The sequence below is a fragment of the Hemitrygon akajei genome, chromosome 25 (assembly GCF_048418815.1).
Source record: "Hemitrygon akajei chromosome 25, sHemAka1.3, whole genome shotgun sequence".
NCBI classification, from domain to species: domain Eukaryota; kingdom Metazoa; phylum Chordata; class Chondrichthyes; order Myliobatiformes; family Dasyatidae; genus Hemitrygon; species Hemitrygon akajei.
Window position 1 is genome coordinate 16,488,653 of NC_133148.1, and position 19,189 is coordinate 16,507,841.

Here is a 19,189-nt window from a genome sequence, read left to right on the forward strand (position 1 = left end):
ATAAAGCATGTGAGGTTGATAGGTGTGCCAGATGGGAGAGAGGATGATAGGCAGATGGAACCTGATGAGGTGAGGCTGAGGAGAAAGAGGGTGGGAGCAGTTAGTTGGAAACAGACAAGGCAACAAAAGGATAGAACCTGCTCGGAGAGAGGAAGGAGGGTGAAGGTACAGATGAAGGCTGGAAGATGATAAGTGGGGGAGAAGATGTGCATGTGCTGGGCTTTGATAATTAGGGTAAGTCATAAGTGAAAATATAAGAGAGGGCTGATGGGCAGTTGGAACCACGTTGGGGGGGTATAGGAGGCATCATGGGAAAAGTGTAGGTGTATTGTGTGGGAATAGGAAGTACACAACTCAGCAGAAAGCCAAACTCCACTTCAGTTCAACACGGGAGTCGAGATGGCATCAGCTCCAGGTGCTTTATTGGGCAGCACTTACTCATACAATTGAACTGAGCAAAACTGTGAGAACTAGAAAAATATCGTAAGTATTTAATGCAGCAAACTTATAATGATTGAGTCACAGACACATTCCAAAGAAATTAAGAATGCATAAAACTAGACTTACATGTAAAATATCCAAACATTATACACAACATGAGTAAACAAAGTTTTAAAGTATGCGAGAAGATTAATTTCATGTCAGCATTGTTTAAATTACCAAGACTGGTCAAACACTATACTGATAATCAGGAATAAACTTGTATATAATATTAATGCAAAATATTGTTGAGGTTCCATTCTCTCTTATGAATTCCAAATGATGGGTTGCACAAACAAAAGAAAGACAATATAGGATTGTGTATGTACTGTTGTGGGAGAAAATTAAGAATATTCTTGTGGATGTGGAGGATGGCATGATTATCGATTTCTCTTTCTGGTAAAAAACAATGTTTCCCTCCCCCTCCCCCTTTCTATTCCACACTCTGGCCTCTTAGCTCTTCTCGCCTACCTATCACCTCTCCCTGGGTCCCCTCTTCCTTCCCTTGCTCCTATGGTCCACTCTCCTCTCTTATCAGATTCCTTCATCTCCAGCCTTTAATCATTCCTAATCAACAGACACAAAGTGCTGGAGGAACTCAGTGGGTCAGTCAGCCTCTATGAAAATTAATAAAAAGCAAACATTTCTGGCTGGGACCCTTCTTCAGGACTGAGAAGCAAGGTGCAAGACGCCAGAATAAACAGGTGGGTTGAGGGTAAGGAAGCTAGCGAGAAGATGATGGGAGAGGCCAGGTGGGTGGGAGATGGAGATGAAGGAATGTGAGGGGAGAATGGGCCACAGGTGAAAGGGAAGGATCCGATGGGAACCGATAGGCAGGTGAGAGTGGGAAATCGAGGAACAGAGTAGTGGGGGGGGGGGGTCGGTGTAGGGGAAGGTGAATTTCTTTACTAGAAGGAGAAATCAGTATTCATGCCATCAGGTTGCAGGCTACCCAGAAAGATTATCAGCTGTTGTACCTCCACCCTGAGGATAGCTGGCTTGCTGAGTTCCTCCAACGTTTTGTGTGGTGCTTTGAATTTACAGCATCTGCAGACTTTCCTACCCACCTGACTTCACCTACCACCTTCTAGCTTGTCCAACCTTTCTCCCCTCCCCAACCTTTTTATTCTTACCGCTTCTTTTCCAGTCCTTAAGAACGGTCTCAGTCTGAAATTTGATGTTGGAAGTTTCAATATTGATTCCACTCGGAGCACCTAGGCAGAATATGAAATGGTCTACAAATCAGTGACCTAGTCTATGCTCCCTAAGGCAGTCCAACATTGCCTTCAACCTCGTTCTGGCAATTCTTGTGATGACACGGGTGCCAAGCTGTATCGGCCTTTGCCCTTCCCTTGGACAACATCGGTGTCGTGGAGAGGGGAGGCTCACTGCATGGGTGACTGCCGGTCTTGCCCAGGCCTGCGTCCTGGAGAGGGGACTTTCCAGGCGCAGACTAACGGATACCATCACCAGTTTCTGCTTGTTCTCACCAATGTCGAAGAAACCATTTCAAGAGCGCCAAATGCACTAGGGGAGGTTGTAGGCGATGCACGTGAATCACTGCCTCATCTGGAAGGGCTATTTAGGTCCTGGTTGGTGATGAGGAAGGAGGTGTGGGGAACAAGTTTTGTGCCCCCTGTGCTCGCAGAGAAACATTCCATGTGGCTGGGAGGTTTGGGTTGGGAGGGATGAGCAGACCAGGGAATCAAGATGAGAATGGTTTCTGCAGAAAGCAGTAAAGGGTGTGCAGCAGAAGCTGTGACTGGTGGTGGGATTTGGTGCTCTCTGTGACTTTCACGTCGGTGGCCTCAAGTGTAGACAAAGTGAGAAATTAATGGAGCACCTGTCTGTTTGCACTGGCCATCCTCAGCTAATATACCTCACTGCTGCTGAAAAGGCTAATTTTCCAGACACTAACACCCTGTGTAGGTATATACCTATGACAATCAACTTTATCTTGAACTTGAGATCGCAGTTGCTTGTCATTTCATCTCCTTTCCTGTTCCTTCCCACGCTGAACTGTCCATCCTTGGCTTCCTCCACTGCCAGGGCTGAAGAACAACACCTCATGTTCTGAACACACAGACAAAATGCTGGAGGAACTCAGCTGGTCAGGCATGGGCCGAGTGGAAAGGAAGGGAGAAGGTGCCAGAATAACAAAGTGGGGGAAGGGAGGGAGGACTAGCTAGATATAGCGATATGTAAAGTTCGGTGGAAGGTAAAGGGCAGGAGAAGAAAGAATCTGATAGGAAAGGAGAGTGGATCGCAGGAGAAAGGGAGAATGGAGTGGCACCGGGGATGGTGAGATGCAGGTGAGCAGAAGAGGTAAGAGGGCAGAGTGGGGAATAGAAGAAGAGGGAAGCAGAAGGGGAAAAATACCAGAAGGAGAAATCAATGTTCACCCCATCAGGTTGGAAGCTACCTAGACGGAATGTGAGGTGTTGCTCCTTCACCCTTTGAGTGGCCTCACTGTAGCGAAAGAGGAGTCTATAGACCAACATGTTGGAACAGGAATGGGGGAAAGGAATTTAAATGGTTGGCCAGCAGGAAATACCACATTTTGCAAATGGAATGGAGGTGCTCGACAATGCAGTCCCCCAAATAACGTTGGGTCTCACAAATATAGAGAAGGCTACATCAGGAGCAGCAGATTCAATAGACAACCCCAACAGATTTGTAGGTGAAGTATTGCCACACCTGGAGGACCGTTTGGGGCCTTGAATGGAGGTGAGGGAGGATGCGAATGGGCAGGAGTAGAAATTCATTTGTTGGAATATGTGCCAGGAGAGAGATTAACGGAGAGGGTCAAATGGACAAGGGAATCGTGGAGGGAGTGCTTCCTGCAGAAAGCAGAATGTATGGAGGGGGAGCGCTGTAGAGGTGTGGATATACCAGTGCATCATTTGAAAATGTCTGGTTATTGGTTGTAGCAAGTAGAACATGGAACATTACTCTGGGTATATTTAAGGCAGAGGTTAAACTATTCTTGATTAGTCAGGGCGTGAAAGGATATGGAGAGAAGGCAGGAGATTAGGGGCTGAGAGGGACGTGAATCAGCCAAGATGAAATGGTGGAGCAGACTCAACGTGCTAAATGGCCTAATCCTGCTCCTAGAACTTATGGCCTTCCGGAATTAGGATAGGATTAAGTTTTAAGAATTAATGTTTAAGTGCAACAAAATCAGATTTACAGTATTTTGTAACAACTGGAATTTGGATTGCTTTATTTAAGTATGTAAGGAGCAAGTAATATTTGTGTTTGTATATTCCCTTTCATGAATTCAGGATGTCTCAATACAATTTTACATATAAAAAAATGCTGATACAATAGGGCCTTTTAAGAGACTCCCGGACAGGTACATGGAGCTCAGTATCAGCTATGTTAACCCTAGGTAATTTCTAAGGTAAGGAATGTTCGGCACAGCTTTGTGGGTCAAAGGGCCTGTATTGTGCTGTAGGTTTTCTATGTTTCTATTACAGAATGGTACAGACCCTTCAGCCCATAATATTGTGCTAGCCTTTTAACTCACACTAAGATCAATCTAATCCTTCCCTTCATTTTTCTATCACCCATGTGCCTATCTAAGAGTTTCTTAGTTTCCCCTAATATATCTGCCAATATCACCACCCCTGGCAGGACATCCAACCCACTAACCGCTCTGTGTAAAACTAAACCTCTGACATACCCTCTTTATGTTCCTCCAATCACCTTAAAATTATGCCCCCTTGTATTAGCCAACTCTGCACAAGGAAAAAATGTCTCTGGCTATCCACTCGATCTTAGGAAATCTAACATAATATGATGGTATATTGCTCAGGGAATTGAATTCAAGATAGAGGATTTTATTTATTTATTTACTGAGCTGCGATGTGGAATAGGCCCTTCTGCCTTTTGTTGTGTTCAAGTGTATGTCGCGTTGACAAAATCTGCATTGAACAAGTTAGAAAGGTTGAACAAGTTTTCTTCGGAGCGTAGAAGGTTGAGGGGGGACTTGATAGAGGTATTTAAAATTATGAGGGGGATAGATAGAGTTGACGTGGATAGGCTTTTTCCATTGAGAGTAGGGGAGATTCAAACAAGAGGACATGAGTTGAGATTTAAGGGGCAAAAGTTTAGGGGTAACACGAGGGGGAACTTCTTTACTCAGAAAGTGGTAACTGTGTGGAACGAGCTTCCAGTAGAAGTGGTAGAGGCAGGTTCGATTTTGTCATTTAAAGTAAAATTGGATATGGACAGGAAAGGAATGGAGGGTTATGGGCTGAGTGCAGGCAGGTAGGTGGGACTAGGTGAGAGTAAGCGTTCGGCACGGACTAGAAGGGCCTGTTTCTGTGTTGTAATTGTTATATGGTTATTGGTCTCCTCATTTGCGAAGGATGATAATGTTGGAAGCAGTTTGACTTGCTTTTTCATCATAATGCCCGGAATGGACAAGTTGTGCAATAAGGAATGCTTGGCGATCTGGGTTTGTACTTGCTGGTTTAGAATGGTGAGAAATGATGATTTGTGCACATTATATCTGGGTGACTCCTGGTAACATTGACATGCAGAGGGTATTTCCTCTTATGGGCAAATCTAGAACTAGAAAGTCATTGTTTCAAAATATGAGCTTGTTCACTTAAGATAAAGATGAGACAATTTTGTTTCCTGAGATTTATGAGTCTTTAGAAATCTTCCTTCAAGGACAGGGGAAGTAGAGGATTTGGACATTTTTCTGGCAAAGCAAACCAGATTCTTAATAAGCAAGGGAGTAAAATGTTTCTGTTGATAGACAGGGTTGCAGTCAGAGCAGCCTTGATTTGAGTATCACAGTAGGTCAGGTTTGAGGAGCTGACTGCTTTACTCCCGATGCTGTTTGTATGACTTTGTTGAATGGTGGAGCAGGTTTGAGGGCTTTAAGATTGATCTTTGCTCTTCTCATGTGGTCTTTAGTTACTTCTGCCCAAAAATGCACTGGGTTTCGCTTTTCAAGTACTAACCTGTAGCCTTGGTTACTGAATGTTTACAATCTATTTTTGTTTTACAAACTCTAGTTCATATCTATTATTCTGAGAATAATACTGGAATAGATGCTTGTCGGTTTAACAAGTTGGCAATGTTTCTGAAAGGAGAAATTAGATGAAAGTACCAAAGATATGGGGCAGACATGTTCACTTAATCTACAGCTGTGTCTCTGGGATTCAATATAAAGGTTCTCTCTCCTCAAGATTCGAGATTCAAGTTTATTTATCACATGTACATTGAAACATAAATTCAAATACAACACCCTATGGTGTGTTGGAGCAACACACAAGTGTCACCACACTACCTGATGGTATTAAGTGTACGTGTTTTAAACACCTAAACTGAAGTCTTATCTGTTATAAATGTCCACTAGTACGCTCACTTTGGGGAGGTTATACTGTATCAACCTAATTTTCAAAGTTTAATTTACTTAGCCACGTTAGAAGATTTTTCAAAGGGGTTTTAGCTGACACTATTTCAGTCCAAGGAGATGCCCGCAGCTAAGAAAGCAGATTTACCACAGTTATTCTGATTTAAATGAAGCATGTTTTATATTGAGTAAATTTCCAACAGTGATTAGAATTGTACAAAAGATTCCCAAATTACGAATGCAATACCTATAAACTAGAAAACTTAACACAGAGTTGCAGGTGCACAAGCTGTCTGTCACAGAAAGATGGTTCAAGGAGGAAGTCCTTCTTGGACAGAGGGTGAGGAGCAAATTCTAAGTCTTCTCTGTATCTCTTCACATTGCCCCTTAATTGTAATGCAGTTTTCTATGTTTGTCTAGAAATGACTTGTGGGTGTGTAAGACTCATGCGAATGCTGAATAGCCTCCTCCTTTGTTGTAAGCAAGTTCATTCGTGCTTTTTAGGACTCTCTCTCCCATTCAGCTATTGGACTATTGAAGGGGCTACATTCACTGATTGACAGGTTTCTAAAGGTGATCATGGCCGGAGAAAAGCTGATCCAAGCTCTCACATGAATCAGGTTAATTTAAAACAACTTCAAACTTATTATGTGGGCTTATCACTGGATGTATACACAGGAACTCTAATTTACACTTCACATTTGGTGCCCGCTGGGGTCTTCTGACCTGCTCTCACCATGCTCGCATGCCAGCTCTGGCTGGTTTGATGCTGGGTGCTGGGCTCCCGGCTGAATCCAAGCAGGACTGGAACGTATTCCAATGTGCTGTGAACCCGAGGCCATAATAATATTCATTGAAACTACTGAGTGAGGCCAGCTGTCCTGGAAAAAAGAAGAAAAAAACAGCTGGAAAGAAGCACAAGAGCTCAGGCCCAGCACCGGAGAGAAGGGGTTCTCTTGCAGGGTCAGAGAATGAATCTGAAAGATCAGAATGAGAATTATTAACATCTGCAGCACTTTGCTTTAACCTGCAATGTGGAATTGATTCTCCTTCTCGAGAGCAGGAAAGAACCTGGTTATTAGGTTGAAGGTGATACAACCACAGAGTTATACTGCACTAGAACAGGCCCTTCAGCCCATCCTGCTCATGCCAGCATTTTTCCATCCACACAAATCCTACTTAGCTGCATTAGGAATGTTTTCTTCCATGCTTTCCCTATGTACTGTCTGCCTAAATGCCTGTTAAGCGGATCTGATTGTATCTGATCCCACCTCCTGGCGTGTTTCAGATATCAGCAAGTCTCCGTATACAGAAAACTGGTCAGTCAGATCCCCTTTAAATCTCCTAAATCTCACATTAAAACTACACCAACTGGTTTTTGTTCTCTGTGTCATCGTACTCTTCAGTGCAAGTGTAGCCTGATCTATGGAGAACGAGAGCTAAACTTTTGTCAAGGTCCTCATGGTCACCCTTCCTGGGTGCTGCTTCCTGTGGTGCGTGCAGACTGCGTAGCAAGTGGTGCTTTGGTGCTGAGGTTGCACCTGCCCCTGGACGTGAAGCCAGCTGCAGTCCAGGCCTCTGCTCTGTGCTTGAATGCCGTGCAAGCAGGAGGCACTAGGGCCAGTTCGGGGTCACATCATCGGCTAGTCCGGGGGTTGGTACTGAAGACTGGAGCCCTGTCCTGAGATGGAGAAGAGTGCGTGCGTGAGTGAGTGAGTGAGAGTGTGTGAGAGAGAGAGAGTGAGAGAGTTTGTGTGTGTGAGGGAGGAGTGCGGATTATTTTGTTGCTTGTGTTCTGTTTATTATGTTATATGTTATTCTGCTGAGCATTGCGAGTTTGGTGCCTACAACACATCCCTAGCTTGTGTCAGTGGTTAATGCAAGTGACACATTTCACTTTGTGTTTTGATGTACTGCACATATGACAAATAAACCTGAATCTGGTGTTCTTAAGAGATTCAGTTAAGAGCGTGAGCGAGGTTATGATCTTGGAGATCAGAGATACGCAGTTGAAAATCTGCACGTGTATGAATGATGTTGCTGTATTTAGCTCAACCCAGTGTTTGTTTGAAGACTGTTGATGGTCTGGTAATGACAAAGATTTCCAGACTGGTGTGCCAGTTCATTGATCCTAGGTGTGTATGTGAGCCCAGACCTGCAAAGACTGAGCAGCTGGGACTTGCTGTCAAAAATTCATTGCCCCTGTTTTGCATTATAAGTAGAAATCCGAATTTTATTTGACAACCCCAGATCACAAACTCTGGAAAAACTTCACACAGTTGTAAGTTAAATCGAAACCAAAATCTCAACTCTGTTATCTCCAAAACAATACAGATATATAGACAAAAAACACTGAACTAAATGAAAGCACCATATGCCTGTTGGAAAGACTGTCACTGAGGTGCTTAACAATTGTAAAATAGAACATAGAAAGTACAGAGGGGAACAGGAGCTTTGGTTCACAAAGTTGTGCTGAAGCAATTAAATTAGTAATCAAATTGCCAAACTAATCTCTTCAGCATAAACAATGTGCATATCCTTCCATTGGCCTCACATTCATGTGCCCATCTAAATGTCTCTTACAACTCTCTAACGTATCTGCCTCTGACCAACCGGGACACCACATTACAGGCACCCACCATTCTGTGTCAAAAACTTGCCCCTCACAACTCCTGTGAAATCAAAGACACGAAGGAATGGCGCTGGTAGAAAATGCCCCCTTGTGGCACACGATTTTTCACAAGAGGGACTTCTGAGAAAGGGAATGTATGGACCCCTAAAATGTTTATACTCAAACATTCAGGGACTCTTCCACAAACAGAAATTAAAGCTCTACATTTCCCTTACTCAGCTCTTCTTTCGCAGCACCAAACTTGCAACATCAGCTTCAGTGACCATCTTATTTTGTGTCAACTTTTTATCTAACTCTCTTTCTGGGTTGATCATAAACATCTTTCTCCCTTCTTCTTGGGCAGTTTCCCAGGGTCAAAGCTGAATTGTTTTTATTCCAATCAATGGGTGAAACTGCTTTGAGATCTTGCACAGATTGGACAAGGGGTGGTGACAGAAATAGTGGGTGGTTTGTACTCTTCCCCATACCAGCCCTGCACCTCTACTGCCACTTATGAAGGAATTCTCGCGACTCGATGCATTTCCTGGTGGTTGTTAATAGCATTCCACATTAACCCATCCACTCCCAGAAATAAGTGACCTCCCTACTCTCACCTTACATTTGTCTGTGCTGAACTCATTTTCCAGTGATATAGTCAGTGTGAAATGTAATAATGATCTCCATAATTTGTAGCCTCTGTAATCAATATACACCATCTGCCTATTTTAATGTCAAGCACAAATTTAGAAATTATAATTCGGCGTCTAAACCTTAATCTTCCACAGCAGTTATCCTTGGGGAGCGCCATCACACCACTCCCCATTCTGAGACCAGCTCCCTGTCCCTGAGCCTGTTCCCTGGCCTTGATCATCTGGCTGTAAATGGGTACATTATCAAATGGCCTTTTGAAATTTTAAATATTTCATAATCTACCACATTCTCATTATCCCTCTGAAGAGTGCATACAATTCAATAAAATTGGGTCAAGGAAAATATTTCTTCAGACATATCGATGGGGACTGTGGACTTCAAGGTCTGTATAATCAGGACATCACTCTCACTGACATTTATTGTCACTGACAATAGTCCTGAAATTTGTTGTTTCGTGGCAACAGTACAGTGCAGGTACAACAAGTTACTTTCAGTTACAGTGAAAATAAATAATGTAAAATAGGAATAGCGAGGCATTTGAAGGGCCATTTCTCACTGACTGGTTATTACACTATTGCGATTCTGAAGCAAAGACATTACATTAATTAACCATCAGCCCCTTGCCAAGCAAATTATTAATTTTTCTTTTTTAGGATACTGATATCACTTTCAAGGCCAGCTTTCATTTCTCATCCTTAATTGACCTCAAATAGTAAGGGGAGGGCCTTAGTTCAACAACCTGGAAAATTACGTGCAAACTAAAAGGGAGGGAGAGTGCAGGAGGCATTGCTGAAAACTCCTGAATAAAGAGTAAGAGAAAACGTATAGAAAGGGATAAGAATTTAGCTTCAAGCTAAATTGAAAAATTGGAGGTGAATACAGGACTGAAGGTGTTATATTTCAATGCAAACAGTATATGAACATAAGAATTCGGAGCAGGAGTAGGCCTTCTGGCCCATTGAGCCTGCTCTGTCATTCAATAAGATCGTGGCTGATCTGACCACGGACTCATCTCCACCTACCTGCCTTTTCCCCCAAACCCTTAATTCCCCTACTGTGCAAAATCTATCCAACCTTGTCTTAAGTATATTTACTGAGGTAGCATTCACTGCTTCATTGGGCAGAGAATTCTACAGATTCACCACCCTCTGGGAAAAGCAATTCCTCCTCATCTCCATCCTAAATCTACTCCCTCAAACCTTAAGGCTATGTCCCCTAGTTCTAGTCTCACCTTCCAGTGGAAACAACTTTTCTGCATCTATCTTAGGTAACCCTTTCATAATTTTATATGATACTAAAAGACCTCGTCCTTCTGAATTCCAGCAAGTACAGTACCATGCAAGTCAATCTCTCCTCATAGTCTCACCCCCTCATCTCTGGAATCAACCTGGTGGACCTCCTCTGTTCCACCTCCAAAGCCAGTATATCCTTCCTCAACTAAGCAGACCAAAACTGCATGCACTACTTCAGATGCAGCTTCACGTACCCTATACATTTGCAGCATAACCTCCCTGCTCTTAAATTCAATCCTAACAATGAAGGCCAACATTCCATTTGCCTTCTTGATAGCCTGCTGCACCTGCAAATCAACCTTTTGCGATTCACGCACAAGCACTCCCAAGTCCCTCTGCACCATTTAATTAATAGATAGATAGATAGATAGATACTTTATTCATCCCCATGGGGAAATTCAATTTTTTTTTCCAATGTCCCATACACTTGTTGTAGCAAAACTAATAACATACAATACTTAACTCAGTAAAAAAATATGATATGCATCTAAATCACTATCTCAAAAAGCATTAATAATAGCTTTTAAAAAGTTCTTAAGTCCTGGCGGTTGAATTGTACAGCCTAATGGCATTGGGGAGTATTGACCTCTTCATCCTGTCTGAGGAGCATTGCATCGATAGTAACCTGTCGCTGAAACTGCTTCTCTGTCTCTGGATGGTGCTATGTAGAGGATGTTCAGAGTTTTCCATAATTGACCGTAGCCTACTCAGCGCCCTTCGCTCAGCTACCGATGTTAAACTCTCTAGTACTTTGCCCACGACAGAGCCCGCCTTCCTTACCAGCTTATTAAGACGTGAGGCGTCCCTCTTCTTAATGCTTCCTCCCCAACACGCCACCACAAAGAAGAGGGCGTTCTCCACAACTGACCTATAGAACATCTTCAGCATCTCACTACAGACATAGAATGACGCCAACCTTCTAAGGAAGTACAGTCGACTCTGTGCCTTCCTGCACAAGGCATCTGTGTTGGCAGTCCAGTCTAGCTTCTCGTCTAACTGTACTCCCAGATACTTGTAGGTCTTAACCTGCTCCACACATTCTCCATTAATGATCACTGGCTCCATATGAGGCCTAGATCTCCTAAAGTCCACCACCATCTCCTTGGTCTTGGTGATATTGAGACGCAGGTAGTTTGAGTTGCACCATATCACAAAGTCCTGTATCAGTTTCCTATACTCCTCCTCCTGTCCATTCCTGACACACCCCACATCAGCGAACTTCTGCACATGGCAGGACTCCGAGTTATATTGGAAGTCTGATGTGTACAGGGTGAACAGGACCGGAGAGAGTACGGTCCTTAACTGTTTCCTTCCGAAGTGGGTGACCTCACATTTACTAACTGTGGAAGAAATTTAGTTACTAGCTAGATACTAAGGGGTTATAGAGTTTTTTCTTCACAGCAGTGCTCTGTACTTGAACTGTGGAAGAAAATATCCAGAGCTGACATTGTATTGAGCAAAGAAGGGTTAATGATCTTCAAATGTAAAATCAAAGTCTACTGTGACTAATGTACTCTGTGCTGCCTTTCAGTCAGTCTGATTAAAATAACTGTTTATATTTGTTGTTCTAAGAATCATCATGTCTGATATACTCTTGAGGAATTAACACTGAAGTAAACGTGTAACTGCTCAAGGACATATCCTGCAACTTTGCTACTCAGCCATTGAAGTTCCTCCGTCTGATTTATGTGTTTTTCTCTCGTATGCTTGGGATATAAATAACAGCGTGACCCATTGTCAGACAGAGTCTCGGAACTCCGCTTTTAGAACTCCGCTCTCCATGATATCATGTTACAATAAAGACTTTCGAAGGCGATCTCCCTTCGTGTCTGAGTAGTACCTTTTCTGCCACACTAACATAGTTCTTCATCTGCCAGACCCTTTCCCACTCACTTAACCTATCTATGTCTCTCTGCAGACTCCCTGTATGTTCTGCACAATTTGATTTTCCACTCAATTTAGTGTCATCAGCAAACTTAGATACACTACACTTGGTGCCCTCTTCCAGATGCTTAATGTATATCGTGAACAGTTGCGGGCCCAGCACCGACCCCTGTGGCACACCACTCACCACAGATTGCCAACCAGAGAAACACCCATGTATCCCAACTCTCTGCTTTCTATTGGCTAACCAATCTTCGAGCCATGCTAATACATCACCCCCAACTTTATGCATCCTTATCTTATGGATAAGTCTTTATTGTGGCACCTTATCGAACGCTTTCTGGAAATCCAAGTAAATAATGTCCATCTGTTCCCCTCCATCCTCTGTGCTTGTTATATCCTCAAAGAACTCCAGTAAGTTTGTCATGCAGGAACTGCCTCTGCTGAGTTCATGCTGCGTCTGCCTGATGGATCCACTTCTTTCCAGATGCCTCGCTGTTTCTCCTTTAATGTTAGCTTCAAGCTATTTCCCAACTACAGAGGTTAAACTAACTGGCTTATAGTTACCTGCCTTTTGCCTGCATCCTTTTTTGAGCAGTGGCATGACAATCACCCTCTTCCAATCTGCTGGGACCTGCCCAGAGTCCAGAGAATTTTGGTAAATCATCACCAAAGTCTCTACTATAACCTCTGCCATTTCTCTTGGTACCCTGGGATGCATTCCATCAGGACCAGGGGGTCGTCTATCCGCAGGCCCACAAGTTTGCTCAGCACTACATCTTTAGTGATAGCTATTGTACTGAGGTCCTCACCTCCCATCACATCCGTATCATCTCTCTTCAGCATGTTAGACATGTCCTCCACCGTGAAGACCAACATGAAATAAGGGATATGATAGAGATACATAATGATGTGCATTTCTATTCTACCACACAAATTGATCCAAACTGATTTAAATCAGGAATCAATCATCTCCAGATGTTTAGGCAGGTAAAACCTCATTTACAAACATGAGAAAGTCTGCAGATTTTGGAACTCCAAAGCACCACACACAAAGCTCTAGAAGAACTCAGTCGGTCAGGAAGCATTTATGGAAAAAAGTAAACAGTCAGTGTTTCAGCCTGAAACATTCCCTTTTCCATAGATGCTGTCTGACCCACTGAGTTCCTCCAGCATTTTGTGTGTGACTTTAAGACCTCATTTACTTATTTTAATAATCGTGTTGCTATCACTTGAATGTGTTGAGAAATCTGTTAACAGCAGCAGCAGTACAATACAGTGCATAATAATATGGAAAGAAGAAAAAAGTAAATCAATTACAATAAGTATGTATATTAACTACTTAGATTAAAATTAGTGCAAAACAGAAATAATATATATTAAAAAAGTGAGGTAGTGTTCATGGGTTCAGTGTCCATTAGGAATCGTATGGCAGAGGGGAAGAAGTTGTTTTTCAAACTCTGCCTGTGCCATCAGGCTTCTGTAGCTCCTTCCTGAAGGTAACACTGTGAAGGGGGCAAGTCCTGGTTGATGAGGGTCCTCGGTAATGGACTCTTGCCTTTCTGAGTCACTGCTCCTTGAAGATGTCTTGGATACTGAACAGGCTAGAACCCAAGATGGAGCAGACTAACTTTACAACTTTCTGTAGCTTCGTTCTGTCCTGTGCAGTAGCCCCACCCTCCACGATACCAGATAGTGATCCAGCCTGTCAGAATGGTTGACATGGTACATCTAGAGAAGTTTGAGTGTGTTTGATGACAAACCAAATCTCCTCAAACTCCTAATGAAGATATCCGATAGGAGAGGGGAGGGGTACCAGGGACAGATGATAGGCTCCCAGCTGTAATCTTCTTTCAGCCATGATTCAGTGATGCCCACAACATCAAACATGCCCATCTGTAAACTGTGCTACGTTCACCTCTTTTATTCTGTATACTGCATGCATTCAAATATAACAGCTTCAGTCTTGTACTCACCCTTTTCGATTTTGTCCACCTTTTACAATGCAACTCATCCTGTTCACTGCAAATTTGCTCTTATATCAGCCTCTCCTTGCTAGCAGTCTCACTGCACACTGCCTCTGTTTGTAAACAAACTACCTCATCCTCAAGACTATCAATCCGGTTCCCATCGCCCTGTCAAATTAGCTTAAACTGTTCTGAACAACTCATGGAAGGATATAGGTCCCACTTGTACAGGTCTTACCTTCCCCAGAAGATATCCCAATGATCCATAAATCTGAACCCCTGCCCCCTGTGCCAGTTCCTCAGCCACGCATTCACCTGCCAAATCACCTACTCTTACCCTCAATGATGCGTGGCATGGGAAGCAATCCAGAGATTACTATCCCGGAGGTCCTGTTTTCCAGCTTTCTACCTAAGATCTCTCTTCTGGATTTCCCCACCTTTTCTATCTCTGTCTTTGGTGCCAATATCCACCAAGACCTCTGGCTGCTTACCCTCCCCCTTTAGATGGGGTTGCAGCAGGGTAACACTGCGATTAGTATGAACGGATGTTTGACCGTCAGCACCGAAGCCCTAGGTCCATACCAGGACACTCGGACTGCCCTCCGCACTCACAATGAATTTATAATGACAGCATTGTTGAAAAATGCACATTTGTTCTGTTTATAACCTTGTTAACAACAGAACTGGGTCATTTAAAGATCTTTACCTTGTTAATGAATTAAAAGCGTTGACACTCGGAGGTGGTTATATTCAGCTTTAATCCAGTAATCATCCATCTTTCCCTTTAACAATAATTCGTGAGCTGGATTCTTTTACTAACAAGTCCATGATACCTGAGCAAAACAATTACCTTTTTTATTGGAGCAATCCACGAGGAGCAATCTATGTTCCAAGCCTACACCGGTATCTGTCCTCCTCTGTTCTTGCGATATATCGACGACTGCATTGGCGCTGCTTCCTGCACGCATGCTGAGCTCGTCGACTACATTAACTTCGCCTCCAACTTTCACCCCGCCCTCAAATTCACCTGGTCTGTTTCCGACACCTCCCTCCCCTTTCTAGATCTTACTGTTTCTATCTCTGGAGACAGCCTATCCACCGATGTCTACTACAAACGTACAGACTCCCACAGCTACCTAGACTATTCCTCCTCCCACCCTGTCTCCTGCAAAAATGCTATCCCTTTCTCTCAATTCCTCCACCTCCATCGCATCTGCTCTCAAGATGAGGCCTTTCATTCTAGGACAAAGGAGATGTCTTCCTTTTTTAAAGAAAGGGGCTTCCCTTCGTCCACTATCAACTCTGCCCTCCATCGCGCCTCCCGTATTTCATGCACCTCTGCCCTCACCCCATCCCCCCGCCAGCCCAGCAGGGATAGAGTCCCCCTGGTCCACACCTATCACCCTACCAGCCTACAGATCCAACGTATAATCCTCCGCCACCTCCTACGTTATCCCACCACCAACCACATCTTCCCCTCCCCCCACTCTCGGCTGTCCGCAGGGATCGCTCCCTACGTGACTCCCTTGTCCATTCATCCCCCCATCCCTCCCCACCGACCTCCCTCCGGGCACTCATCCCTGCAAACGGAAGAAGTGCTACACCTGCCCCCACATTTCTTCCCTCACCACCATCCCAGGCCCCAGACAGTCCTTTCACGTGAGGCACCACTTCACCTGCGAGTCAACTGGGGTGATATACTGTATCCGGTGCTCCCGATGTGGCCATTTATACATTGGGGAGACCCGCCACAGACTGGGAGACCGTTTCACCGAACACCGGCACTCAGTCCTCCAGCAGTGGCGGGATCTCCCTGTGGCCACACACTTCAATTCCACAGACCACTCCCACTCCGACATGTCTGTCCATGGCCTCCTCTACTGTCAAGATGAGGCCACACGCAGGTCGATGGAGCAATACCTTATCTCCCGCCTAGGTATCCTCCTTCCTGCCGGCATGAACATTCAACTCACTGACCTCCGTTGATACCCCTGCCCCCCTTACCCCCATCCCTATCTATTATTCTAGTCTGGTTCTCTTTCTCTTTTTCCCCCCTCACTATAATCTCTCCCCCCAACCCTACCTTTCTTTCTCTTTTATTTCCCATAATTCTCCACCTTCCCCCAGCCCATTTCCCTCCAGCCTATCACTTCCCAGCTCTCTACCTCATCCCTCCCCCCACTTCTTATCCCCCCTCGACCATCCCATGTTACTTCACTCCTGATGAAGGGTTTCGGCCCGAAACGTCGTCACTACCTCCTCCCATAGATGCTGTCTGGCCTGCTGAGTTCTGCTAGCATTTTGTGTTTTTTACCTTTTTTATTCATTTATCTCATTAGAATGTAATTAGAAACACCGATTATATTCTTTCTCTCTCTTAAACTTAATCCTGAATGAGCTACATATTACTATCTGACATCCTAACAAAGCAAACGGTTCACTATCACAAGTCATTGGTGAATTTTCTGGTGTTTTCGCAAGGCGGATGTACGAGCGAAGCCCTTTCCACATTCAGTGCAGGTGAAAGGCTTTTCCCCAGTGTGAATACGTTGGTGGTACATCAGATCTCTTCCGGTTTTAAAGCTCTTCTCACAGTCAGAACATTTATAAGGCCTGTTTTCATTGTGAACACGACTGTGTGCAGTGAGGTTTGTTGAGCACGTGAAGCATTTCCCACACACAGAGCAACTGAAAGGCTTCTCTTTGCTGTGAATTCGCTGGTGAATCAGAAGCTGAGATGAACTAGTGAATCCCTTTTCACAAACGGAGCAGATGAACGGTCTCTCGGTTGTGTGAAGGCGCTGGTGGCTGAGATGGTGGGATGATTTAGTGAACCCTTTCCCACACAGAGAACAGACAAATGGCTTCTCTCCTGTGTGACGACGCTTGTGATCAGTGAGGTGTGAAGAGCAAGTGAATCCCTTCCCACACTCAGAGCAGGTGAACGGTTTCTCCCCGGTATGAACTCGTTGGTGCTCGATGAGGTTGGATGAAGACCGGAACTTCTTTCCACAGTGAGAGCAACTGAATGGTTTCTCGTCGGTGTGAAGTCGCCGGTGCACCACGAGGCTGTCGGACTGAGCGAACCCCTTCCCACACTCTGGGCAGATGAAGGGCCTCTCCCCAGTGTGACTGCGTCGATGAATTTCCAGCTGAGAAGGCGAATTGTAACCCTTTCCACAGTCCCCACATTTCCAGGGCTTCTTCCTGCTGCAAGTATCGGTGTGCTTCTCCATGATGAATGATCAGTTCACATCCCAGCGACACACAACTTTTCACACACAGTGGCTTTTCTCCACTATGAAAGGGGGTAGTGTTTCCTCAGGTGTGTAAGTGTTAAAACTCCTTCCCCCGCGCCTGCATTGGAACACTCTTCTGTGGTCCTGACACTTTTCCCGTCACGTTGATATTTAATATGTTTTCTCAGTGGCAACATAGACATACATTTTTTCCTTCCACGTTTAACACAATGATACTCAGATCCCAATGAAACTCAGAGGTGTGATTTTGGAAGTGATTTGAAGTCTCACCATTTGTTAATTCTCCTCTTCCAACACCTGTGAAAACAATTTTAACATGACTAGTAACTAAAAATATGCAGGCTGAGACCATAAAAAATAGCCTGCCATATACATGAGAATTTGTCCGCCACAATTTTTAAGTTCAACGTGGATGCTACATTTCCCCCCAAGTGAAAGTGTACACTGCTATTATAACCTGCCAGCTTGCTTCTTGTTCTGGCTTCTTCTTCCTTCTTATCCAGTCCTGATGCAAGACCTCGGCCCAGATGTTGACTGTTAATTCCTCTCCACAGATGCTGCCTAACTTGCTGAGTTCCTCCAGTATTTTGTGTGTGTTGCTCTGTTATCATAAGGGCCAGTCTTGACCACTTCTTGATATTTTGTTGCTTTAATAACCTGACTTACAGACTTCTTACAAACTGGATGGGATCATTATTTCGTTATTTATTAATCTTTTAGGATCTGGACGTGGTATGTCCTCACAGAAACCACCAGTGAGAAGCAACCTTCCAGAACTGTTGCAGTTCTACTAGGAAACACCGGGGTTTAGTAGTGGTTGAGGAACTGGCAGAAGGGCAAGATTGTTAAAGAGAAAGCTGGCCAAAAATCTCAGTCCACGTAAGCAAATAGCATCAAAGAATTGTGCACAAGCAGCAGAGTATAGAATATTATAGCCCTTTGGCCATGATGTTGTGCCGACCTTTTATAATGCTCTCAGACCATTCTGCAATTGCCTGTCAATCAAATAAACGAACCAATTGGCTTCTACTCTGCTCTCTACGTCACCGCCAAGATAGCCGTACATACGCAGTACTGTGAGCCGGTTCACACCTCCCCCACCCCCGTTCACCGCGGAGCTGTAGCTAAACGCACCCCGTGAACAGCAGGTCTTTCAACTCTAATCCCAGTCCTTACGTTTAATTCAGATGTTTCAATAACACCCACCCCACTCCATTCACAAGCTGCACTCCTTCCCGCCCCCAACATTCCCCTACTACCGGGTTAGGCAGCATCTATGGGAAAGGGAAAACATCAACTGTTTACTTTTTTCCCCACAAATGTTGCCTGGCTCTCTGAGTTCCTCCGGCATTTTGTGTGTATTACTTTAATCTACGACACCGGCGGATTTTCCTACCAGTTCCAGAATCGCTGCATCATCCGCAGGCCGCCTCAGTCTCTTTTACCGCGCATGCTCAGACACGGCTTTCAAGCGCTCTGGCCGCTTTTCAGCGCTTTGGCTAATCGGGCATATTTCCAGCCGCAGAGACCTCTGGGCATTTCCGGGGCCATTGCGTTGTGAACTGTGCAATTCAGTTTCGGATGGGAAGATAATAAATTAGATTAATAAATTCCATAAGAAAACGGAATAGGTTTAGTAAAATAAACCAATTATGTAATGTATAATTCTGTAA

The 19,189-nt window shown here is 44.3% G+C and overlaps 1 protein-coding gene across 1 annotated transcript; it reads right to left on the reverse strand.

Moving 5' to 3' along the window:
* Positions 1-16,463: 16,463 nt before the first annotated feature.
* LOC140716424 (uncharacterized) lies at positions 16,464-18,966 on the reverse strand. The gene is made up of 2 exons (XM_073029142.1): positions 18,913-18,966; positions 16,464-17,813 (listed from the first exon to the last, which is right to left on the reverse strand). The coding sequence occupies exon 2, from the start codon at positions 17,490-17,492 to the stop codon at positions 16,707-16,709; it is 786 nt and encodes a 261-aa protein (XP_072885243.1). The 5' UTR covers positions 17,493-17,813; positions 18,913-18,966; the 3' UTR covers positions 16,464-16,706.
* Positions 18,967-19,189: the final 223 nt, after the last annotated feature.

What these genes read in the sequence shown, in the direction of transcription:
- LOC140716424 (XM_073029142.1), bottom strand. Translation starts at nt 17,492, where the DNA reads ATGGAGAAGCACACCGATACTTGCAGCAGGAAGAAGCCCTGGAAATGT.